Raw genomic sequence first — 27582 nt, 5'->3', positions numbered from 1 at the left:
TCATATGCTGAAACCATGTACCAAATTTCGGCTGGATCGGATGAAATTTGCTTCTCTTAGAGTCCCGCAAGCCAAATTTGAGGGGTCCGTTTATATGGAGGCTATACGTAAAAGGGGACCGATATGGCCCATTTGCAAAACCATCCGACCTACATCAATAACAACTACTTGTGCCAAGTTTCAAGTCGATAGCTTCTTTCGTTCGGAAGTTAGCGTGATTTCAACAGACGGACGGATAGACGGACGTGCTCAGATCGACTCAGAATTTCACCACGACCCAGATTATATATACTTTATGGGGTCTTAGAGCAATATTTCGATGTGTTACAAACGGAATGACAAAGTTAATATACCCTCATCCTATGGTGGAGGGTATAATAAAATGAATTCTATTGTTTTGTTTTCAAAAATGTACGCTACTTCAATTTTATTCAATCTACTCCACTTCTTTCCAAAATCTACTTTACTCAATTTTTCACTAGCGGCAGCACTGATGTGTTCCCATATCAGTGCATTATCTTCACTCTCTCTATTGTTAGCTATTCATGGTGAGAACAAGTGTCAGCTTAACTGTTGCTCATCGTACGAGTTAATTAATGCATTGTAAGTGTGTTTTATCTAATTTGAGAGGTGTTGAATATGGCTTTATATGAGTAGGATGAGTATCAGTATGCATTTTTATCATACTCCCTTCGACACAGGTATTTTGGGTAGATATAAATCCATACCGGTTTGAGTTCTCTGATATCTATGGTTCGATATACATTTACATGCCCTCCGGAAATAAATTTGCACTGCGAGACCACAGTTATACTCCGATTTACTTGAAATTTTACACAGGTAGCATAATTAACATTATAACTACGCATGCCGAGTATAATTGAAATCGGTTCAGATTTAGATATAGCCCCCACCGTGGTGCAATGGTTAGCATGCCCGCCATGCATACACAAGGTCGTGGGTTCGATCCTGCTTCGACCGAACACCAAAAAGTTTTTCAGCGTTGGATTATCCCACCTCATTAATGCTGGTGACATTTCTGAGGTTTTTAAAGCTTCTCTAAGTGGTTTCACTGCAATGTGGAACGCCCTTCGGACTCGGCTTTAAAAAGGAGGTCCCTTGTCATTGAGCTTAACATGGAATCGGGCAGCACTCAGTGGTATCACAATGGACTGAATAGTCTAAGTGTATCAGGCTCACATCGGGCTGCCACCTAACCTAACCTAACCTCTTAATCTTACGCCCAATATGCACTTTTATGGCTCCAGAAGCCAGATTTTTTCTCTGATTTGCTTCAAATTTTGCACAAGAAGTATATTTGATAGTATCGTCAAGTGTGTCGAGTTTGATTTAATCGGTTCAGATTTAGGTATAGCCCCCATATAAACGTACATTTGCAGAAATCCATTATTTACCCGAGTTAGTGACGTTTATTCCAAGTTTTTGGCGCATTTGGCTAAGCAAGGGTCTAAATATCATACATAGTTGAAAAGATATTTGAGAGAGCTTTGTTTCTATGCAATTGAAAAGAACAAAAAATTCGAAACTTTGAAGTTTTTGGGGAACGGAACATTTTTTTTCAAAAATTCCGATTTTTAATTAAAAATTAAAAATATGAATTGAAACCTTAATAACATTTGAACTAATTGTGATATCATTACAATTTTTATAGATTTTTGCAGGGAAAATTGTTTTAAGAAATATTGATGAATATACCATTCCCAAAATTGGTATCAAAAATCCCCAAAGTGGGGACATAGGTTGGAAAACGTTATTTTTTGTAATTTGCATATTTCTCAGCTGTTTACTGGTAGGATGATGAAACCTTTTACAGTTAGTTAGTGGACACATATGGCTTTTTGGAAAATAGATCGGATTACCAATCGGCGCTTTGCCAAAGGAGAATTTTTGAAAACATTTTTTTCTTTTTGAAATATTGCCGATTTTGGGAGGAGAAGAACTCATATACACGGATGAAAAAGACTGTTTTTCATATGTTTGGCTATAAACATTATATGTTTGGAACACAAATTTTTAAACACAATATTTTTGAGTGCAAGCATATAATGTTCATAAACTAGCATAACATGTTTGGGACATATATGTTAATATGTTAGAACATATTATCTTTGGGACAAAAATGTTTGTAAATATAATATGCTTGGATGCAAACATATATTAATTTAGAAATAGTCTATAAACATATATGTGTTTAGTAGCTTGGAGCGCTATTTAACAGGGAGCGATATTGAATAAAGTTGGTGGTTGTTGCTTGATATTACAAAATTTACATTTTATTTTTCCTTGGGCAATTTATCTGCTACTTCTTTGATCCTTACAAACTGTGTGGTCCGCTGTTCGAATCCCCGTCCGGCAAAAGGTAAAATTAAAATAAAAAAAATTGAATAATTTCTTCTACAATGTTTGTAAAGGGTGATTTGTTAAGAGCTTGATAACTTTTTTTTTAAAAAAAAACGCATAAAATTTGCAAAATCTCATCGGTTCTTTATTTGAAACGTTAGATTGGTCCATGACATTTACTTTTTGAAGATAATTTCATTTAAATGTTGACCGCGGCTGCGTCTTAGGTGGTCCATTCGGAAAGTCCAATTTTGGGCAACTTTTTCGAGCATTTCGGCCGGAATAGCCCGAATTTCTTCGGAAATGTTGTCTTCCAAAGCTGGAATAGTTGCTGGCTTATTTCTGTAGACTTTAGACTTGACGTAGCCCCACAAAAAATAGTCTAAAGGCGTCAAATCGCATGATCTTGGTGGCCAACTTACCGGTCCATTTCTTGAGATGAATTGTTCTCCGAAGTTTTCCCTCAAAATGGCCATAGAATCGCGAGCTGTGTGGCATGTAGCGCCATCTTGTTGAAACCACATGTCAACCAAGTTCAGTTCTTCCATTTTTGGCAACAAAAAGTTTGTTAGCATCGAACGATAGCGATCGCCATTCACCGTAACGTTGCGTCCAACAGCATCTTTGAAAAAATACGGTCCAATGATTCCACCAGCGTACAAACCACACCAAACAGTGCATTTTTCGGGATGCATGGGCAGTTCTTGAACGGCTTCTGGTTGCTCTTCACTCCAAATGCGGCAATTTTGCTTATTTACGTAGTCATTCAACCAGAAATGAGCCTCATCGCTGAACAAAATTTGTCGATAAAAAAGCGGATTTTCTGCCAACTTTTCTAGGGCCCATTCACTGAAAATTCGACGTTGTGGCAGATCGTTCGGCTTCAGTTCTTGCACGAGCTGTATTTTATACGGTTTTACACCAAGATCTTTGCGTAAAATCTTCCATGTGGTCGAATAACACAAACCCAATTGCTGCGAACGGCGACGAATCGACATTTCACGGTCTTCAGCAACACTCTCAGAAACAGACGCAATATTCTCTTCTGTACGCACTGTACGCATTCGTGTGGTTGGTTTAATGTCCAATAAAGTAAACTGAGTGCGAAACTTGGTCACAATCGCATTAATTGTTTGCTCACTTGGTCGATTATGTAGACCATAAATCGGACGTAAAGCGCGAAACACATTTCGAACCGAACACTGATTTTCGTAATAAAATTCAATGATTTGCAAGCGTTGCTCGTTAGTAAGTCTATTCATGATGAAATGTCAAAGCATACTGAGCATCTTTCTCTTTGACACCATGTCTGAAATCCCACGTGATCTGTCAAATACTAATGCATGAAAATCCTAACCTCAAAAGAATCACCCTTTATTACAGAAAAAGGTGCTAAGAACTAAAAAAATGTCGTGGAAGTGAGAAAGATGTGGGGGAATATACAATTAGGCAGAAACAAAATTTTGAGCATTCAGGTCGATAACCTATGTTGTTAGCACCTATATTACCTGTTTATTTTCATAATTCATTATGATTGTAAATATATAAATAAATAAATAAAATTTTGAGCACAATATTGTTTGGGAGAATTTTTTTAAGCATATAATATTTTTGGGTGCAAAATGCTTCCAAACATATTATATGTTCACAAAATAACATATTGTTTTTTGGAAGACAACATTATTGAATTTGGATGCAAAAATACAAAATGTTTGGAACTTAGACTACCCAAACATATATTGTTTAGACCAATATGCTTTCAAACATATTATATATTGGAAGAGATCAAAGATATAAATGTTTAGGCAATACCCAAAAATGTATATGCTTGAAGCAAAATATGTTTGGGAGTATATGTTACAGAAGCGATTTTTTATGAGGGTGTACTACTTGACTAAAATGGCTGATAAAAGCTTAAAGCGATTCCTTATTTGATATTCTATAAGAAACAAGTAAAAAAAGATTGGGAGAAATCTATAAAAAAATGTTATGTGCCTTTTTCAAAAAAAAAAAATGGTCAAAATTTGATATTTTTTGAAATTCTAATTTGTGGACTTTATTACTTTTAATCTAAAGCACATGGGCACACATTTTTTCTTCTAGAATTCGTAGAATTTTGTATGGAATGCAGTTAAGAAGAAAAATTACGAATCCAAAATACTGACCCCCCTTTGTCAAAATTTTCCACAAACAAATTAATTGTGGGGCCAATATCTTGCGAGCGGTAAAAGTGGTCAATTATCTTTTACCGCTCGCAAGATATTGGCCCCACAATTAATTTTTTTGTGGAAAATTTTGACAAAGGGGGGTCAGTATTTTGGATTCGTAATTTTTCTTCTCACCAGCGATCCACGAATTGGCAAACTTAGAGGAAAACACCTCAGCTTTCACACACAGAAAAAAATTATGTTGATATCTTTATCCGTTCATACTTTATCAAAAAAAAAAAAGCAATTTGGAACCACTGTGCGACGTCGAAAAGCGTTTTATGGTTAAAAAAAAATTAACCAATCTGTTGAAAATATTATTCAAGTAATCTAAATTCAACAGTGTAATAAATTCAAAATTGTTATCATATATATGCGCATCTACCAAATCTTTTATTGGAAAAAAACGGAATTTCGTCACTATATTCCAATATAGTGAACATAGTGAAGCCCTTCCTACTAAGCATTCGTAATTTGTATTTTTTAAGTTTCAACATTGTTTTATTTTGGTTTTGCGTTGCATTTTTATTCCGATTGACATGTACATAATTTCAAAAGAACAACAAAAACATAAAACAATTGTATGTAACATCTGGTACGCATTGATGTTTGTCTTTTAGCCACCAATGCAAGAACAGTAACAGAATCTATGAATTCTGTGATTAACCCTTCAATAGATGTGATACAAAAACGCCAACCTCCTTCACCGCCACCACGTCAACCAAAAACTTGCAATCCTGGTAATAAATTCAAAATAGGGCGAACAGCCAATAAATCCAAATACAATCATCAACGCCATAGCACTGCACATCTAAAGTGCAATGGCTTAAAGGACACAGCAGCAGCAGTAGCGGGTGTGGAGGAAGTTAACATTGTTCTTTCCAAAGCACAAAACAACTCCTTGAAGTGTAATAAAAATGAGCCCACCAGCAGCAGCAACACCAGCACCATCCCCACCACAACCGGTAACAACACAACGGCATCCCAGCTATGTCACCTAAGTCTGCAAACGGGAGATTTGTCCTCAGAGCTGACTGTAAAATGAACGAAGAATATCTACTACACATAATGGAACGTTACTATAAGGAGCCAATTTCCAAATGCATAAGTACTGTGTGTATATTTTTTTAGAAATTCTCGAACAGGAACAATTCAGAAACTGTATAACAAACAAATAAAACAAGTGTGACATTATTTATAAAAAAAAAGAAACAAAAATGAACATTTTCTCTGTCTGTGACTGTACTGTACGCCTATATTATATATACTAATAATAATTATTATTAAATGTATTTGTATGTGTTGTTAGTTTTTACCAAGAAACAAAAAACCCCAAAAGGAATAAACAAATAAACTAAATTATTAAGAATATTTTGGACGTTAGTACCCGCATTCAATCTAAAAAGTTAAGAAGAATAATATTATAAAACTAAACACAAATGGTAATGATATTATATATAAATAATCCTAGAAATACAAAATTAATACATTTACATCAATATATATATACACACACACACCCATACACACATACATCCATTCTGACACAAAGAGAACTAGAAATAGTTAACGAGAATCGAATAATCTGATAACGAAAGATTGCAGATTGAATGAAACAAATGAAAATTGTTAAATGTTGTAACGCAACCGTCTTTTTCTACTATATTGGAAAATAAATCTATGAAATTTAATTATATAAAAAAAGAAACAAAACTTAATAATAAATACAAAAAAACAAAATAGAGAAGAATACACAAAAAAGGATACTGAATAATTTTTGTAGTTGATATTAGTGTTAACAAAAAGAAAATAAACAAATACAAAACAAAATGTAATATGCCTCCCAAGGACAAACAAAACAAAACAAAAAATCTCTCAACTCAATGAACAAATCAAGACATTTATATATAAAAACAAAAAAACAGAAAACTCCTCTCTCAAAAGGAAATCTACAAGAATTGAAAATTATAAAAACAGAAATATGGACATGTTTACTATTGTATTTGTAAAGATGTGTATGTAGATGTTATAGATATTTATTATTATATTATACATATATATGATTATTATAAGTAGATATTATTATAATTGAAAAAGAAAAACAAAGAGAAACAAGAACAACAAACGGCAAAAAAAACTGTACTGTACTGTTTCTTAAAAGTATGGAATGAAATATATCGATTAAATAGTTACAGACTTTGTATTCTATATAGTAGCTTCAGGGGAGCAAAAAAGGGCCTTTTCGGAATTGCAGCATTGCACCGCATGTACAGCGGATCACAGCGTTATGTGCTTCAAAACAAAATGAAAACAATCAAACATACAGTCAGAAAAAAAAAGTTGTACACCTATTAATTTGAAATAAATTGTGAAACGACAAGAATAATACGAACTGAATATATATGTATTATACCTTAAATTAAAGCAAGAGATCCGGGCTACAATGTAGAAAGAAAATTAATTCAGATTAGGGAAATAAAAACAAAACAAAAACAAAAAAGGGTTAATTTCACTTGGCCACTTGTACACTAAAAATAAATAAAAATTATTGGTTTAAACGCTAAATATTACAAATTTTTAATATTTTGTATGATAGCCCTTAGTGTTTTCTACTGCCTAGAGTCTATTTGGCATTGAGTGGGTTAGGGTTTTCGTCAAACCTACACTCAAAAAAAAAAAGTTGACTTGGATTCAAAGATGTTGACCTTCCCTTAAGGATTTTAGTATTGATTCCGAACTAAAGATGCGGGTTCTTTAAAATAATGCAATTTTTTAGCGACCTGGCTTTAAATCTAAGACCAATAAAATTAAAATTAGGATACAGATCTCATTTATCAAATTGTCATTCTCTTTTCGCGGTTTATTAAAAAAGTTACTCACGTACAAACAAATGCCAATTTAAAAATCCAAATTATAATGGATACTTCAAAGTAAAAAATGTTTTATTAATTCAAAAAAAAAAAAAAAAAAACTTTAAACCAAAGACTCTAAATCCTCAATATAAATCTTAGCCTATATTTGAAGCTTTTTTATCTTAAATCTAAAGTTTCAATATTTCAGTTATATTAAGGAAAATTTCTTTGAATCAAAAATGTGTTTCTTTACTTTAAGGAAAATTAGCCTTAGTTCAAAGACATGCGACTTTATCGGAGGGACGCAAATTTACAAAATTTGTGTCCTAAATTTAATGAAAAAAAAGTTTGAACCAAAGATTATAAACTTTATTTTAATTAAAATTTCATTTTTTAAAGAAATTTGTCCTTAATATTTTGTAAATTTCGCATCCTAAAATTTTAGTTGCGTAATCTTTAATATTACGTAAATATTTTTTTCAGTGTACGGGAATTGAACTCCATATATCCATAAGGACGTTTTTGAGAGTTTCTTTGCTAAAAATGTTAAAGTTATTCAGCTTTTGTCTTCATATATGCCCACATGTGTTCAATTAGATTCATGTCCGGGTTCTGCGGAATATTACGCATACACTCAAAAAAAAAAAGTTTACTTGGATCCAAAGATTTTGACCTTCCCTTAAGGATTCTAGTATTGATTCCGAGCCAAAGATGCGGCTTCTTTCAAATAAAGACATCCTTGACGGACCTCCCTGGCTTTAAATCTAGGATAAATAAAATTAAAATTAAATACAGATCTCATTCATCGAATTTTTATCCTCCGTTTGCGATATATTAATAAAGGTATTTATGTACAAACAAATTCCAATTTAAAATTCAAATTATGACAGGTACTTCAAAGTAAAAACAGTTTTCTTAATGTTAAAAAAAACTTTAACCCAACGATACAAATCCTTAAAATAAGCCCTAGCCTATATTTGAAGCGATTTTATCTTAAATGTAAAAATGCAATATGTCGGTTGAGTTAAAGGCGATTTCTTTAAATTAAAAATGTTTTACTTTATTTTAAGGAAAAATTGCCTTACTTCAAAGATCTATAACTTCAGCAGAGAGACGGAAAATTTCAAGAAAAAAAATTCTGAAGCAAGGAATATAAACTTTCATTTAATTAAAATGTCATTATTTTAAAGAATTTTGCCCTTAACTTTGGGTAAATTTCGATTCCTAAAATTTAAGTTGCATAATCTTCCCTATTAGGTCAATATTTTTTTCAGTGTACTGTTAACCACGTAGGTGAGAATGCGACGGCATGCAAATTGTTTTTGTTTTTTATTTCCCTAAATAGATTTAAATCTGAAGTAATTTTCTTTTCATATTGTAGCCCGGATCTCAAGCTTTAATTTAAGGTATAATAAATATATATTTAGTATGTCGTTTCACAATTTATTTCAAATTAATAGGTGTACAACTTTTTTTTGCCGACTGTATGTTGCGCACGCATATTAAAAATTAAGCAATTGTATTATTATTATTAAATTTGTTAATTATTTATATTTCTACAGCTTTCAAAAAATTTTTAGGTTGGAGATGAGTACCAATTGCACTTAATTAATAAATCAAAACTTTTGGAATTATTCGTATATTTAGATAAATTTCTTGCGGTAATAAATTACTTTTTTAAACTTTATCAATCACCTAATTCACAAATTAAATTTAGTATATACATATTTTTTCATCTCCGATGTTGTCGGGCTCTATATTGCAAATAAAATAATCAACATACAACATCTGATCAGCAAAAGCTGCTCAGCAGTTGCAGTACAACACCATATTTCCGAAAACACCCACAGTTTTATTTTAATTAATTCATTTTGGTAAATTAAATAGCAAAATGAATTAATTAAATTCATATGAAGACCCCATTTCGTGTACCACACATGTCAAATACACAAAATCGGGTCACCCCATATTAGCAAGCAATGCTAATGACTTTGTGTGAGCAATTCTAACTAAAACAAGTTTTGACTGTACGATGTACTGGGACACTAGACTATCAAGTCAATTGTGATAGTAAATAAAAAATGTGATTTGATTAATTTAACTCTTGTCCGTCTTGTCTTACTATAAGTTTATCCGGAAGACAATGTCCGTTACCAACTTTTCGAGACATATCCCAGATATTGGCCACACTATAAGTTATGTTCGAAGGCATAATCGATACTGCAGTTTGTTAATGTGATCGATAACACATCCATCGATATTTTTGCTATCGCCTACAATTCGTAGCGTTTGGCCACACTGTAAGATTCCTTACAATCACAGACATTCCTTCCGGATAAACTTATGGTCAGAATGTTGCATAAGAGAAACACTGAGAAGATTTACACACAATATTATGTAAAAATGTCAGATTAATCAATTGAAAGAAAAGGCTTTTCATTAAATTTTTTGGAAACAATACACATATTCTTAAATAACATCTTCAAATTGTCAAACCTAACTTGATACAAAAATCAAAACTTATCTCCATTTTCATGAAGTTCCGTTAGTACTACGCTAGCTAACGAAATTTGAAACCAGTTAGCAACATAACTGCTGACAGATTTGCGCGTAAAGTAAACCGGAAATAAGATATTTGCAATTTATTTCCGTTAACTGACAGTTAAAGCCTAACGGAGCAACTTGTAAAATACCGTTAGTTTGATTTGTTATAAAATATTATATAATTTTTAACAAAGGACAAATCACACTAATTTATAGTTCGCAGTTAGGAATTCTATAGTTGACACTTGTATTTTTCAGAAAAATATGGAATATTGGTGATAATTACGATGTAATTATTTGTAATTCGGAATTTCCAATTATTAATAATGATAAAATATTATGACATTTACATTTTAGCATGATTCCATACTTTGAATTTAGATCAACAAATTGATGTAAATTCGGTCGATACACTGTGATCATTTCCTTACTCAGAAGAGACAGTACAGATAACCTTTTTGCATTTGTCTTTCATTATCTGTGAATGCAGGCACATCAGTGACATTTAATAATCTCTCCAAAATATATTTACGACAAGTATACCAGAGATATACCACAGTTTTTGTTTACCTAACTAGAATGTTTTTTTTTCATATGTTCATTCGTTTTTCATTATAAAATCAACAATAACCGGTCAAGAAAAACCTTATACAATAAATCCATACTCATAACCAAGGGCAATGAAGTAAAGGACGAAAAAGTAATCATAGTAAAGACAATGATGGTTATTTAGTACATGCTAGCTCCTCTACGATCCATACCACATACTATTTCATATGAACGAAAGAGAAAAAAACCGCATATAAGATAGAAAATTAAATACTCAAAACAACAAGAAAATAAGCAACAGTGATTATTTATATTGGAGAAAATAATAAAAACGAAAAACAAGAGGAAATAAAACAAAAATAAAATATTTTAGTAGTTTATTTGTATCAAAAAAAAAAAAAAGAAACAAAAAAAAGAAAACTGATCTTCATAGGGAAGACGCAAAGAAAAATTCTATGCATTCTCCAAAATTTGTTTTGTTTTCTTATTACTCTTAAACAAAAAAAAAAACGATATTGAATAACCAATAAACTCAACTAATACGGCAATATTTCTCAAGGCAGATAAGGCAGGTCCTGAATTGGGTCCATCGATGCAAAGGAGTTCCAGAATTTTACACTTTTCCTCCGATTGTCTGCCTGGGGATCCAAATGCATTTGGTTCCTTTTCTTGTTCGTTATGTTACGCTCTTCAACATGTTCTTCATAAATTCATACACCATATATATTACAGTACATACACCATATTATAAATACAATTCATTCCCACAACAAATCATCATCACATCGCAGGCTTTTGTTCGTAATTCTGGTATTGTTTTAAAAAATATTTGCCACTACATGCTCTTTCACCCCCTCTTAATACTCACTACACATTTTACCTAACCTACTCATGCTATATACATTTATTCTAAGTACTTTAAAATAACAATTATTTAATGGGTTTGGTTTTATTTTGTTTTTTAATAACACACACACAGATTGAGTATTGAATCAGGATAACTAATCGTATATTATTTGTATAAATTGTACAATATTTATTATATTTTATTAATTTGTATTTAGAACTCTCTGAAAAAAAAAACGAATGAATGAAGTGAAAATAAAATGCTAAAAACATATTTTAAATTAACAAATAATAAATATGATCATGAACGAAAATAAGATTTTGGAAAATATATATTCTAGGATCTATCTTTTGGCAATATCTGGTGTTTGATTTCATTTTAGTCTTTGTGACAAACAATTGGATTATCATGCAAGCACACAGAGTATGAAATACAAGGGAAAGAAAATGGCTCTTCTGCAAAGAAAACAAATGTCAACTATATGATATAGAAACGCCAAAACCTGCATGACATTAGAGAATCTTTCCTGATGACTGCTACCTCCTGACGCAGTTTCACTTCACAGTTTCGTTCTCTTGTATTTCCTACTCTCTATTGCAAGTATGAGCATGACTGCCATTTAAAACTAACTTACCAAAATTTTAAGAAAATACTACCAAAAAGCCACCATAATTAAAAAAATTCCCATATTGAACTTTTTGATAAAATCGATCACTTCTAATAGGGACGACTTAAAGGAAACATCAGCTGTTTGAGATGTTCCAGTGAATCATAGACCAAGGAAGATGTAGACGTCTCAAGTCAATTCACAATGATTTTGTTTATTTGCAGTGAGCAGTCATCGCGCACAATTGCGCAAGTGACTCAATTTCTTTTTGGTGAACGAGAAATACCGTAAAAATCAGTCAATTTGTATTTAAAAATGGTGTGGATGTACAGAATTTTATATTATTTTAAAATATTTGGTTTTTTTTTTATCAAAAGAACAAAGAAAAGAAACAAAACAAAAGACAAATTAAAAAATTACTCACTTGCAGACGAAAAAGTGCCATCTACGGTGTTCAGACAATCTACAGCTCTGTGGATGAACTTTATGCGTCTATATCTTTCTTGATCTATGGTTGAACGAAAACTTTCGTATCCGATATGAAAAATTGGCTGTGAAATTGGACGATTTTAGTTTGATAGCATGTGTCTGTATCAATGAACGGCTCTTTCAACACTCCAACCATCTAAACTATAGACGACCTATTAAAATATTAAAATTTTCGATAGTCAGCATTTTGACAAGTAGTAATAATCTGCTATTTTTTAAGCTCTATTACACAAAAACATCTTTTGGTTTGGCTGAAACAAATAAAGATGTCAATTTATCAATGAATATCTATAGTATTTTCCCAAAAATCTGAATAACAGCAAACAAATTGTTTGATGATCGCATTTAGGAGCTTGTAAGTATATTACAGTGCAAAAACTACGTTTGGTTCTTAAATAGGCTTTGGGGAAAAATTTATAAACTAAAAATTTTATAATTTGTTGTTCGTTAGACCCTGAAATACAAAAATATAAGAGAAGACATAGACTGCTGTTATTAGCTGACTTTTTACTATGAAAGTAGAATTGATGATTTGCATATTTCCCTTTCGCGTAAAAATGAATCTCATTCTTTTATTGGACTTTATTTTCACAAAATATATTGCTGTGACCAATTTATTCTAATTTATTAAAAAAATCTGCTCAATAGAGGTTATTGAAAGACAACCCAAACAATTTGTCGTACAGCAAATACTTCAATTCAAATGAATAATGGTCAATTTCTGCATGTCGAACGAGCTCTATCGATCGACTGAAATGGAAACAAACATCTGAATTTATAACCAAAAATCGGCTGTTTCTATATATTTCAGCCGATCGTTAGAACTCGTTCGATATACAGAAATAGGCTCTAAGTCATTAATAACATAAACAGAGAATGAAACCGCCGAATCGGGCCTCCGCCTAATATGTCGACTCATCTCGACTCAAATTTATCTGCCAAGTAATCAAAAATATTGATTTAAATCAGAAAAATGTATTAATAATTGTTGAAGTTTTTGGCTAAATTCCACCCACAATCAATCAAGCTTCTATAGAAAGGGTGTGAAGATAAATTCGCTAGTGGTTTGTGTCTCGGCTAAGCAAAATTCAAATTTGTGGAACGAATTTAACTTGTGGGACACATTCCAAAAAATTAGATTTTCTTAACAAGAGGCAACTTTGTAGTGGAAAAACTGTCAAACACAGTCACTTATTTTATGTGTGGTCATACTATGCATTAGTGATTTTATATCATCGAAAAATTGATCCATAAGAGATAACCGCTAATAAATCTAAAGTCGTATAAAATTAGTCAAAATATATTCTGAAGGACATGAGATAGTAAAATACAAAAATAAAAACATCTAAGGGGTACCGAAATAAGATTCTTAAATAACTTCAAAAATCTCTCGCACAGTATTTGAGATAACATATAGTGTCATCAGATATCGGTAACATATGGCTCTGAAATTGGATCGCCCATATCTGGGAAACCATTCTAGAGGAATTAACCAGACAAAATGCCAGTGGTAGATATTGGTCTAGACCAAAAATCAAAATTAAAAATCAAATTTCATGTCTCATGTACAGTTTTTGAGCTATAATATCGTCAGATATCGGCCATATATAGTCCCGATATTGGATCTCCTACATCTCAGGAACCATTTTAGAGGAATTGACCAGACAAAATGCCAGTGGGACATACTGACGAGGATAAAAAAAAAACAAAATTGAAAAGTGGGAAGTATTGTAGTAACAAATAAATAGCTCAAAAACTTTACATGAGACTTTTGACTTGAAAGAATGGGATTTGGTTTTAGCATCGGGTGACTTCAAAAACCTTTTGCCAAATCTGGATGCTTCGACATAAAATCCACCATTACCTCAAACTGTGTAGGTATTTGCTAGTTGATGACCTGAAAAATATTTACACAATTTTGGATGAGAAACAACAAAAATAACTTACATTTTTCGCCGTTTGCTAACTCAAATGGAATCGAATGATATTTTTTCGAAACGAACACTTTTGACATAAAATTGTCCTCATCTAAAATGTTATTATATTGATTAAAAAATTTGTTTGAATCATTAGACAATGGTCACGACCTAAAATGTTATGGTATTCGTCAAAAATGGGTTTCTTCCAGCTAAAAGAACATGGTCACAGCCTAAAATGTTTTGATCTTCATGAAAATAACTTTTTCGTCGTCGAAAAAGGACACCACTTGAGAAAAGAAAACACAAAAACAACTTTATTTGTTGGTTTTTATTTATTTATAAATTAGATCATTGTTTATTTGTATTTATAATGCCGTGCAAGCAAACATCATATATTTTAACACACACTATTTTGGTTCAATTTCAACAATAAGTGATAATTCCATATTTACTTCGTGCCCATCAAATGTACCAACGCAGACATCATGTAACGCAAATAAAAATAAATTATACAATATATCTAAATGCAAAACAAAAGCATTTTTTTCAATTACACTTTCCTTTTTTTTGTGTTCACATAAAACTATGTGTCACTTTTGAAAAAATAAATTGAAACAAAACACAGTAATTTCGTATTACACTAGCCAACAGTCGTTTTGTGATTTGTTTCTAGCATATTTTTATACCCTTCACCACTACTGTGGTACAGGGTATAATAAGTTTGTGCATTTGTATGTAACGCCAAGAAGGAAAAGTCTGAGACCCATCGTTTAGTATACCGATCGTCTTAGAATTAAATTCTGAGTCGATTTAGCGATGTCCGTCTGTCTGTCTGTCTGTCTGTCCGTCTGTCTGTCTGTCTGTTGATGTATTTTTGTGTGCAAAGTACAGCTCGCAGTTTTAGTCCGATTGTCCTAAAATTTGGTATGGGGTCCTGTTTCGGCTCAAAGACGATCCCTATTGAAAAATCGGTTCAGATTTAGATATAGCTGCCATATATATTTTTCACCGATCTGGTCATAATTGGCGTGTATATCAACCGATCTTCCTCAAATTCCGTACATCCCAATATTTTATGAGTCTCGAAAATCTTGCAAAATATCATCCAAATCTGTTCAGATTTAGATATAGCTCCCATATATAGCTTTCGCCCGATTTACACTCCTTTGTCCACAGAGGCCAATTTTTTGCTCCGATTTAGTTGAAATTTTGCACAGGGAGTAGAATTAGCATTATAGCTATGCGTGTCAAATTTGGTGGAAATCGGTTCAGATTTAGATATAGCTCCCATATATAGCTTTCGCCCGATTTACACTCATATGACCACAGAGGCCAATCTTTTACTCCGATTTAATTGAAATTTTGCACAGGGAGTAGAATGAGCATTATAGCTATGCGTGCCAAATTTGGTTGAAATCGGCTCAGATTTAGATATAGCTCCCATATATAGCTTTCGCCCGATTTACACTCATATGACCACAGAGGCTAATTTTTTGCTCCGATTTAGTTGAAATTTTGCATAGGGAGTAGAATTAGCATTGTTGCTATGCGTGCCAAATTTGGTTGAAATCGGTTCAGATTTAGATATAGCTCCCATATATATGTTTTTCTGATATCGACAAAAATGGTCAAAATACCAACATTTTCCTTGTAAAATCGCCACTGCTTAGTCGAATAGTTGAAAAAATTACTCTAATTTTCTTAAACTTCTAATACATATATATCGAGCGATAAATCATAAATAAACTTTTGCGAAGTTTCCTTAAGATTGCTTCAGATTTAAATGTTTCCCATATTTTTTTACTAACATTGTGTTCCACCCTAGTCCATTAGCCGACTTAAATTTTGAGTCTATAGATTTTGTAAAAGTCTATCAAATTCTGTCCAAATCGAGTGATATTTAAATGTATGTATTTGGGACAAACCTTTATATATAGCACCCAACACATTTGACAGATGTGATATGGTATCGAAAATTTAGATCTATAAAGTGGTGCAGGGTATAATATAGTCGGCCCCGCCCGACTTTAGACTTTCCTTACTTGTTTCTTATTGATTTTGACCTACGAAACACGAAAATGAGTTTTAAAAAAGTTATATCTTTGTTTCTACTCATTTTGTTTTGGGCGTTGATTTGGTCTTTTCGGTCTTTTACCAAAAAAATTATAAGATATTTGTTGTAAGATATTGTTAAGTAAGGGCTTATTTTCTTTGTAAAAATTTCAGCTATACGTAAAAAAACCAAAATTGCTGTTAGCATCGTGTTTTATATTTTATATGAATTTTTATATGGGTTTTTCTGCCACATTTTTACTAAAAAAACGCCGTTTTTTAACTTTTTTAAGCCGCCAACATCCAAACTACTTACCCGATTTGAGAATGAGTTGTAGACGGCTCAAATTTCTTTAATTTGAGTAGTAGTAGGATCAAATAGGCCAAAGAAGACGAAAGATATGTTCAAAATTGTAAGTGTACCTCCAAAAATTAAAAAAAAAAATTAAAAAAATTGTATCTCTAAAACCAATCGACTAAAACTCATTTTCGTGTTTCGTAGGTCAAAATCAATAAGAAAAAATATGCTAGAAACAAATCACCGAGAAAATTTTTTTATTTGTTACCTAGTGTTATCCAAGAAACAATCCCCACACGACTGACGCGCAAAATGAAAATCGTGTGTATCTGTCAATGTTTTTATAAAATTCTTTTCGCTGCAAAAAATAAAAAAAAATTAAATGGTTACGAAAACAATGTACATGGTCTTTATGGCCATGTAATGGTTCTAGACATGTCTATACGTAACCCATAAAAATACTTTTTCCCTGCAAAAAAAGTAAAAAAAAATTTAATGGTCAGGTACGTGATTTTTCGGACCATGTAATGGTCTCAAATTCTATCATTTAAATAATGGAACATGTTTGCGGCATTTGAGAACCATTTAAATGCTTATTGCCAACATATCTTTTTCTCCGCTCGAAAAATCTTTTTACAAAGACAAAATACGTGGTGTTCGTGACAATTATATACATAGATAAGCATTAAATGGATGCGGCAACCATGTCCAAACATGTTTTTTCTGTGCGTGTACATTTTCGAAAATCGAACAGAATTTCAGATTGTAGAAAACTTACATCTCGAATTCGAAATACATAGTGGCACCAATTCGTTTTCGATTGATGTTGTTATCGAAACGAATTACATAGTAAGCCCCCTGGTAAAGTACTTTAAAACAATGATCCTAGTTTGAAAATTGTATAGGTATGTTATTGTAGTATTTCCAAAAATAAATAATATTGCAAGCTGGACTATGAATTTTATTTTATTCCCAAAGGTGGCTACTACGTTCGGTTTATTTTTTCACCAAAATGAAGACGATTATATTTTTATCAAGTCTTGTCAAATTATGGACGGAAAAGATCCAAGTCATTGATTGCGAACATTTAATATTTCTATATTAATTGATTCAAAAATAATCGTGAAAACATGCTGGTTTTCAGAATGAAAACTGAACATAATACTGACCGAGCAAAAATTTGGAAGTTCTTCCAAAGGCACAACTTTAAAAGCACTTCCAGAAGATGCACTCCTAATGATGTTCTTTATTTTAACGACGCAGGAAGTTCTTTTAATTCAATTTTTTATAACTTGGTTTTTTCATACTTAGTAGGATAAAACAGAGTAAGAATTCATAAAATGCTACAAATCATTTAAATTTTGTCGACAAAACTGCAAAATCCAATCTGAAAAAATTGTGCATTTTTGAAAATATTTGAGGTCAAACCTTTCCGACGAGCGTTAGAATCTATTAAAATAATAAAAAATTATAAAAATTATTTATTTGACAAATATCACAGAATTTTTTAATTTACATCCAAAACATTGAATTCGGATCACACCTTAAGAAGTGATGCAAATTCAGTGCAACGGCTGTTGAAATGGAGAACTTCCGTCCTATGACAATCCCATGTTAAATTCATCGCTTCTGCGTCAATTTTGCACCACTTCCGGATCCAAAAAGAACATTTTCATTACTTTTTTGGCGACGCTTTGTTTTGCTGGGGACCTTAATGTTGGACTAAGTTAGACTTTACACACAAAAATTTTTTTTTCTGATTCAATCACGAAATTAATTGATCCAATTAATTTTTTAATTGAAATGTCTTCAATCACAGAAATGATAGTATCAATTAAAAAATTAATTGAAGGTCAATTAAAAAATTAATTGATCCAATTAAAAAATTAATTGATACTATTAATTTCTGTGATTGATTTTTGTTTCAATTAAAAAATTTGTTGATTCAATTAAATTTTTAATTGAATATTTTTTAAAACTCAATTAAAATTTTAATTGGAAAATTTTTCGTGAAATTTTTTTCTGTGTAGTTGCTAAAACCAAAAATAAATCATAAATTAATGTTTCTTCATTTCGCAATTACGATATTGAATCGCTTCCTCAGGGGTCTACAATAGATTTATAGAAATTACATTTCCTAAATATCAAAGTATTAAACATTTTATAATTTAAATAAGTGTTAATATTAATTACTTTTAGTTAATAATTTTAAATGGTATTATAAAATAATATACATAATTGTACAAAAAAACGGACAGACATATCTTAATCTCATTTTACAAGTACCAGGCGAACAGAAAAATTAAAACAGCAATACAACCAATGACTTACATGTATAGCATCGACAACACAAAAATACTTAAAGCTACTGTAGATTCATTACACTCGTCAGCTGTCTGTATTGCACGGAGTTGTTTTTTCTATTGCACGATGATCACTACCATGTATTTGTTGTTTCCTTTTCCGAAGCAAATGCCTGTAACAGTGAGCGATGTTTTCTGTATCAACTTTGAAATTCATTCGTTTGCTTGCAGGCACATTGTTTACAACAAAAGGTTTACATTGGAAACCCTTCATATAAACAAAGTTGATACAACAACAAGGATTAAAGAACAAAACCAACAATAACAAAACAAAACGAATGAAAGAAGAGGAAGCACGCTCAAAATAAACCTAGCCAACGGCACTCAAATCGATGATTTGACGGTGGCAAAGGAAAAGAGATATGTTTGTACGAATTTATTTCGGCATAAGCCGGCTATCATGTAAAACCTTTTTTCGGAAGGTTCAAGTGTGGTTCATTGTTGGGTTGAATGAACTGCCTGAATTTATTCTGATAATTGGTTGATAGTTTTGCTGCAAGTAGAGGATGTTGATGACGAATGTGGTAATTCCGAAACGTGCGTCCATCCAACCATCTTGCAGTCTATAGGGCTTTGCCCAAATAAATTTGACAAACATTTTTTTCCTCTGTTGGTTAAGCTACACTTGCAGTTAAGTCAATGCATGGTTTTAAGCTGAAATCAAAAAAAAAAAAAAAAAAAACAACAACAAGGATTAAAGAACAAAACCAACAATAACAAAACAAAACAAATGTAATTTCTATAAATCTATTGTAGACCCCTGAGGAAGCGATTCAATATCGTAATCGCGAAATATTGGGAACAATAAATAAAATATTTAAAAAGACCTTGAGCTTGAAGAAACATTAGTTTATAATTCTAACAAAAGGTCGACCAAAAATCAAATAAAAAACGAACCAAAAATAAATCTTTAAAAACAGAATTTTCTCCGATTAAAAGATTTTTAACTGAAAAAGAATAAAAATGCTGAAAGCTTTTAAATCCTAAAAACAAGACTAATTTATGTCTTCAAAGATGCTGCAAATTGTCCACACCTTGTTTCGTTTTTTTCAAAAAAAAAAAAAACACTGATTTCAAGGTAAGTACCTTAAGGATTTATTCCAAAACAAAGAAAAAGTTTGCTTCATAGGTTAGGTTAAAGTGGCAGCCCGATTATGTTTCAGGCTCACATAGACTATTCAGTCCATTGTGATAAGTTTGCTTCATAAACGTCGTGTCACAGTTGAAGAACAACATAGCATCATTAGGCATATTTTCGCGGTGATCGATAATCCACTATAATGTTCGGACCAATAACATAATGCTCAACAAAAAATAATAATAGTTGTGTTCCTTTACCAGCTACTTTTACTAGTTTTTACTAGAAACCGTTCCTCAACCCCAAAAAAAGCCCCAAAAGTAGTAAACAATTTTAAGAGATTGTCAAAATGCATCTCTTTTTCAATTTTTTGCTCGAAGTGCAGTTGAGTTCTTCCTAGTAAAGGTAGATAATTGTTTACTTTATAAACTATTTAAAACTTCTCCAAATAACTTTTTTGGAACTAGCTTCGCCAGCCACAGTTTTGTTGGAGCTTCGAACCACATATGCTTTCCGTGAAATATTGAGGAAACCCAATCTCCCTTTCCAACGCAATAGTTTTTCAAAGTTTCCTGCAAAAACGTTGCCATTTGTCCAAATAATTGCGAAATAAAAGTATTTAATTTACCTGCTTCCATTTTTGAAAAAAGTATTAATTAAAATCACTATACTTCTTTTGCTTTTTATTTGACATCATTACTATTATTTAGTTAAATGTACTTAAACCAATTTTGAACTCCGAGAGGATTTTTAACTTTTACTACTTTTTACTACGAGTAAAGGAACACAATTAATGTTTATGAAGAGGCTGTTCAAAAGAACAAAAACAAGTAAGGAAAGTCTAAAGACGGGTGGGGCCCTGCAGCACTTTCTAGATCCACATTTTCGATACCCTATCAAATCCATCAAATGTGTTGGGTGCTATATAAAAAGTTTATGGACAAAGTTTGTTAGACTTCTGTAGACTTATATTTTAAGTCGCCTAACGCCCTGGGGTGGAAGCAATGTTGAAGCAATTTTTAGGCAACTTTGCAAAAGTGTATTTATGATTTATCGGTCGATAGTATGTACTATTAAAAGTATAGAAAAATTGGAGTTATTTTTACAAGTTTTCGACTTACCAGTGACATTTTTACAAGGAAAATTTGGGTATTTTGGCCAATTTTGGCGAAATCAGAAACACATATATATGGGAGCTATATCTAAATCTGATATACAGCATGCATAGCTGTAATATTAATTCTACTCCCTGCGCAAAATTTCAATTAAATCGGATTACAAATTTGACCTCTGGGGTCATATGAGTGCAAATCGGACGAAAGATATATATGGGAGCTATATCTAAATCTGAACCGATTTCTACAAAAAATTGGCATGTATATCGAGAACGTTAATCAGGGCAAACTTCTGGCTTCTGGGGCCATATACGAGGGCAGTTCGGAAACTTCTTAGCCTAGCACATAAAGCGCGGTATAAACAGAAAAAAGTTAAGTGTTTTGGAAACTTCCATCTCTGTTATGAACACATGTTAAACTTTGTTTCGATCTGGCAACTCCTTCATATAGAAACAGGTGTTCAAAAAAGACGCGTCCGCAATTTTTTACAATGGAAAAATTAGAAATGCGTGCTGTCATTAAATATTTGCATAAAAAGGTTTATCGGAAAAAGAAATTCATAATGATATGGTGAACGTGTTAGGTGAGAGTGCTTCTTCATATGCAACAGTAAAAAATTGGGTTGCTGAATTTAAACGTGGTCGTACAAGCATTGAAGATGAACCACGTAGTGGACGTCCAAAAATAGCAACAACAACAGAAATTGTAGCCAAAGTGCATATGGTATTAAATGATCGACGAATAAAAGTGCGTGAAATTGCTAATGTCATGTCAAATGATCGAGTCCATTTAATTTTGCATGAAGAACTATATATGAAAAAGCTTTCTACAAGATGGGTGCCGCATTTGTTAACAGTCGATCAAAAACGCATAAGAATGAACATTTCTCAAGCTTGTTTGGATTGTTTTAAGCGAAATAAAATGGATTTTAAGCGTCGTTTCATAACTGTTGATGAGACATGGATCCACCACTATACTCCAGAGACAAAATAACAATCCAGACAATGGACTGAAGCTGGAGGAAGTGTCCCAAAGAAGGCAAAAACAACTCAATCGGCTGGTAAGGTTATGGCAACGGTTTTTTGGGACTTCAAAGCTATTTTATTGATTGACTATCTGCAAAAGGGTAAAACAATAAATTCAGAGTACTATTGCAACCTTTTGGATCAATTAAATGTACAATTTCGAGAAAAACGTCCTGGCTTACAACACAAAAAATAATTTTTCATCAAGACAACGCACCAGCGCACAAGAGTATTTTAACAATGGCTAAAATCAACGAATTAAAGTACGAGTTGCTTGACCACCACCCTTATTCTCCTGATTTAGCTCCCATTGACTTTTACTTGTTCCCAAATCTAAAAAAATTCCTTGCTGGCAAGTGTTTTACCTCAAATGAAGATGCAATTACAGTTATAAACCGCTATTTTGAAGACCTTGAGGAAATCTATTTTAATCAAGGGATAGAATTGCTAGAAAAGCGTTGGACTAAGTGCATTGAAGTTTCAGGAGATTATATTGAAAAATAAAACTATTTTTGAAAAACTAACTATTCTCTTTCATTGATAGGCTAAGAAGTTTCCGAACCGCCCTCGTAAGTTCATATAGGGAGGAAGATAGATACTATATGTCTATCTCGTATCCTTCTGGGTGTTGCAAACATATGCACTAACTTATAATACCCTGTTCCACAGTGTGGCGTAGGGTGTAATGATGTTCTGATATGAATCAAAGAAAATAGTATTCAAGGATTTTTTTTTTTTGAAATCGGATGATCGGATATTTGCTTAATTATAAAGGGAAATGTTTTTCGATAATTCTTAATGACTATCAGCACCATATCCTTCTTATAAAATTGTGCATTACCAAATTGTCAACGAGGTGCAAATTGCGCTCACCAGTGATGATGATGAGGAAGTTTTTTGAAAATTCCCTACGCGGCTCCTAAAAATTCCCTATTTTTCCCAACGGCCAAAAATTTTTTCCCTAAATTTTTCGCTACGGTAAAAAAATTGACTAAATTCAAACAAACAAGGCAAGAAAACACACAAAAAAAATTTTTTCTGATTCAATCACGAAATTAATTGATCCAATTAATTTTTAATTGAAATGTCTTCAATCACAGAAATGATAGTATCAATTAAAAAATTAATTGAAGGTCAATTAAAAAGTTAATTGATCCAATTAAAAAATTAATTGATACTATTATTTTTGTGATTGATTTTTGTTTCAATTAAAAAATTTGTTGAATCAATTAAATTTTTAATTGAATATTTTTTAAAACTCAATTAAAATTTTAATTGGAAAAATTTTCGTGAAGTTTTTTGTGTGAATAACAAATATTTCTTTAAAATTAATAGTAAGGGACTATATCTCTCAATAAAGGGACCAAATGTACAATAATATTAATACTGACATTCTTAGTCGGATTTCAAACTTTGCAACATCATTGCTCATTTTTAACACTACGAACATATTTCTTGTGAACTTTAAAGGCCGCGTGTTTCTTCAGGTCAGATTTTCCACAATTTACGAATTTTCCACAAGCAATACGCTGACATTTAAAATCGTCATTTTCTAGCCAATCCTTTAATTCAACAGTGAGCCAATTCGCACAAAAAGGTTGTCTTCTACATTTTGCTGGAATGGTTTTTGTAGATGACATGCTTTTTTTTTTAATTAAAAACTCTTATGAATGTAATTTGCCCATGGGTATGTTAAACAGCGTAAAACAGTTATTTAAAGATATTCCGGAATAAATATTCTACATTTATATAAGCGAACCGCAAATGCACTGCTGAAGTGATCTTTGTATTAGAAATTATTGGGAAGCACCAAATTGGGGAAGCCATCACCTGTTTATGTACCTAAATGGAACCGTTCATTCCTGCAAAAGTAAATCTATTTCATGTTATTAAAAACCAGTGCAAAAAAATTTTTAACGATACCGCTGACCTTTTCTAAATAATATCATTAGAATAACATCGTTGACGGTGAATTACGTACCATCTATTTTGGATCTTATAATATTTTAAACAGTAAGCAAAAGTACTCTTCTTGTTGCAAAAAATTGTAAAATCTGAAAATTAGAAAAATTCCCTACATTTGTAGAAAAAATGAAAAACCTGTCCTTTTTCCTCTACAGATTTTTCCCTACGCATGCACCCAGAGAAGGAATATGATCACCTCAAACATGTTTTAAGAACAAAATGTTATTTTTGGGTGGTGACCATGTAACATGGTTTTCGCAACCATGTTATTTTCTCGGAAATCATGTATCTGATTTCGGCAAGCAGGTTATATTCGACGATAAAATAACATTTTAGTGACAAACATGTTACATGGTCACCATACAAAAATAACACTTTGCTCTTGAAACATGTTTGAGGTGATCATATTCCTTCTCTGCGTGTGGTTATCTTTACATGTTTTACATTGTGCTCTTATAAAGAGAAAACAAATGTCAAGGTGTAGAGGGCTATGAGAAAAAAATTGTTTTATTTGTCAATTTTTTCCAAAGCAGCTCTGCCCAGGAATAAATTCAAAACGGCAATATTCACATAAAACCATAATGAATATTCGCTTTAAAATACACATACGTTTTATTTTAATTTTCTACAATCGTTTTGGTATTGCTTTTTGGGTTTTTATTCAGAAATTTATGAAAAACACAAATGTTACGATATTTTCCGACGCAAACGGCAGTACATTTGAGAGACACGTCGACGCAAACTTTATGATATTTTGTTGGCAGAGTTCTCTGGTGCTTCAGTTTTGCTATGACAAGACTGCATCTTCTTCTCAATTATCTTTGTTTTTAGTGAGCGCCAGTGATGCCACACGCAGAGAAGGAATATGATCACCTGAAACATGTTTCAAGAGCAAAGTGTTATTTTTGTATGGTGACCATGTAACATGTTTGTCACTAAAATGTTATTTTATCGTCAAATATAACCTGCTTGCCGAAATCAGATACATGATTTCCGAGAAAATAACATGGTAGCGAAAACCATATTACATGGTCACCATACAAAAACAACATTTTGCTCTTGAAACATGTTTCAGGTGATCATATTCCTTCTCTGCGTGTGGCATCACTGGCGCTCACTAAAAACAAAGATAATTGAGAAGAAGATGCAGTCTTGTCATAGCAAAACTGAAGCACCAGAGGACTCTGCCAACAAAATATCATAAAGTTTGCGTCGACGTGTCTCTCAAATGTACTGCCGTTTGCGTCGGAAAATATCGTAACATTTGTGTTTTTCATAAATTTCTGAATAAAAACCCAAAAAGCAATACCAAAACGATTGTAGAAAATTAAAATAAAACGTATGTGTATTTTAAAGCGAATATTCATTATGGTTTTATGTGAATATTGCCGTTTTGAATTTATTCCTGGACAGAGCTGCTTTGGAAAAAAATGACAAATAAAACAATTTTTTTCTCATAGCCCTCTACACCTTGACATTTGTTTTCTCTTTATAAGAGCACAATGCTTAATCTTGTTATACTCAATTATCTTTGCTAAAAATGCGTTGGCTTGGCAAACTGTGAATGCAAGCTTTTCACCATTTTTTGTTTCTAGTTTTTTCACGTTATGCGTTGTTCACGTTAGGCGGTGTTCACGTTACCGCGAGTGCACTGTATACTCTTTTTCCACCCAATGTCACTCTTCTGTGGAACAAAACTGGTTGTTGCAAAGTCACAAATGAAAACTCTGCCGGATATAAATCTAGTTATCTACTTCAAATAACATAAATGTCACCTTCCGCTTTGATTGGGTGGATTGATCTTAATTTATTTGTGAAAATCAAAGCATTTAGGAGTTCTTTAAAAAAAGTATTTCTTGAAGCATTGGCGTAAAAGAGTGATAGATCTACGTCGCTCTGTCTGCGTGTTGACAATTATGGCCTAAATCTGAAGTTCCACAGTACTCGGATTATAAGTTTATAATGATTAATGTCATACATAGATATGATGTGATACGTCAATTTTCTTCCTAATACTACATAAGATAAAATTTCAAAATATTCTAGGTAATGCTCTGTTATAAATTTATGTGTTCTCTTTGATATAATAGTAATAATAAACTATTTAGCGTTATTAAAATATGACCGGTACTAAGTTAATGTTTCATAAGTGGAAATCAAAACTGGACGTGCAAAATACAATACCAACTTTCTATGCAGAACCTCACATTGGTTGGGAGAATGGTACAAAGCATCAATTAAAGAAGTTCTTTTCTTTTATAACGACATGGTAAAATGCCGGATTATCACCTGTGAAGTACGAACTTAGTACCGGCCTATACTAACATTAATTTTAAATTGCATATACAGTCATGTAATAGTGCATCTCTGGTAAATGGTGATGGAGGTATTTTAACGGGGTGTAACTAACTTGTCCATGTTCATTTGATTCATCTTCTCAACTCTCGTATACTAACCTCATTATAACAATATGTGATTGAAGGAGGGCATTAAGTTTGCCTTGTGTTATTTTATTGAAATTTATTTTCTTAATTGCTCGTTCTTTTTGTACGTGTCCTTGCAGGTGAATCGACTTATTTATAAATACGTAAAGGACCTATAAGTAAGGCAAATTATGTACTTCGTAAGTTAAGGAGAAACTAGAGTAGGCAGACAAAACAAAAAAACTAAACGAAAAGAAAAATCCATGTGACCTTTGTAAATATTAGTTGTAATTGTATGTAAATGTAAAATTTCCATAACGATCTGACGTTGATACGTTCCGGACGTTCTAAATGTACAACCGCAGCGTTTGAAGTAGCAACTATTTCTGCTGTGACTCCAAATGAATTGAATTCGATTGAGTTCTTGAGATCAATTTTAGCATTTCAGTTTATTTGGTTCATGTCTTCTATCATTTTATATTACCATTTCGATTTTTATTTTTAGATTAGTAAATGTTAAGAATTTATTCGTTAATTGTATATATTATTTATTTTTAAGTTCGGATTTTTAATAAAAACAAAACATAATTTTAATAACAATAAAAATATAAAGTTTTACTGATATGCTAATAAAAATTTGAAAGACGGGTAAGTTTGATTGCACAAATGACAGTGGAAAGTACAAGTGCGCGTATTTATAAATACCAAATTTTTGGTTTCAATCACAAAATTATTGGGTCTAGCCAGATAATACGGAAATTACGCGCAAACAAAAATGTGTATCGAGATTCTTTTATTAGAGATTTTTGAGTTTCTTCGAAAATTTCAAACTTTATCAGCAAAAAAAAAATTTTTTTGATACAAATTTCTTTCGAAACAGGGATTGAA

At 32.0% G+C, this 27582-nt stretch overlaps 1 protein-coding gene across 1 annotated transcript in view; it reads left to right on the top strand.

Moving 5' to 3' along the window:
- Positions 1-23390, top strand: part of LOC142225618 (histone-lysine N-methyltransferase SETMAR-like) — a 59467-nt gene extending 36077 nt beyond the window's left edge. The window contains exon 2 of the mRNA XM_075295426.1: positions 19260-23390. Coding sequence (XP_075151541.1) covers positions 21849-22274 — 426 coding nt within the window. The 5' untranslated portion in view covers positions 19260-21848 and the 3' untranslated portion in view covers positions 22275-23390. The remainder of the gene's footprint in view (positions 1-19259) is intronic.
- Positions 23391-27582: the final 4192 nt, after the last annotated feature.

This window comes from Haematobia irritans, chromosome 2 (assembly GCF_050003625.1).
Source record: "Haematobia irritans isolate KBUSLIRL chromosome 2, ASM5000362v1, whole genome shotgun sequence".
Taxonomy (NCBI): domain Eukaryota; kingdom Metazoa; phylum Arthropoda; class Insecta; order Diptera; family Muscidae; genus Haematobia; species Haematobia irritans.
Note: the sequence above shows the minus strand (reverse complement) of the source record. Positions and strands in the feature narration are given on the sequence as shown.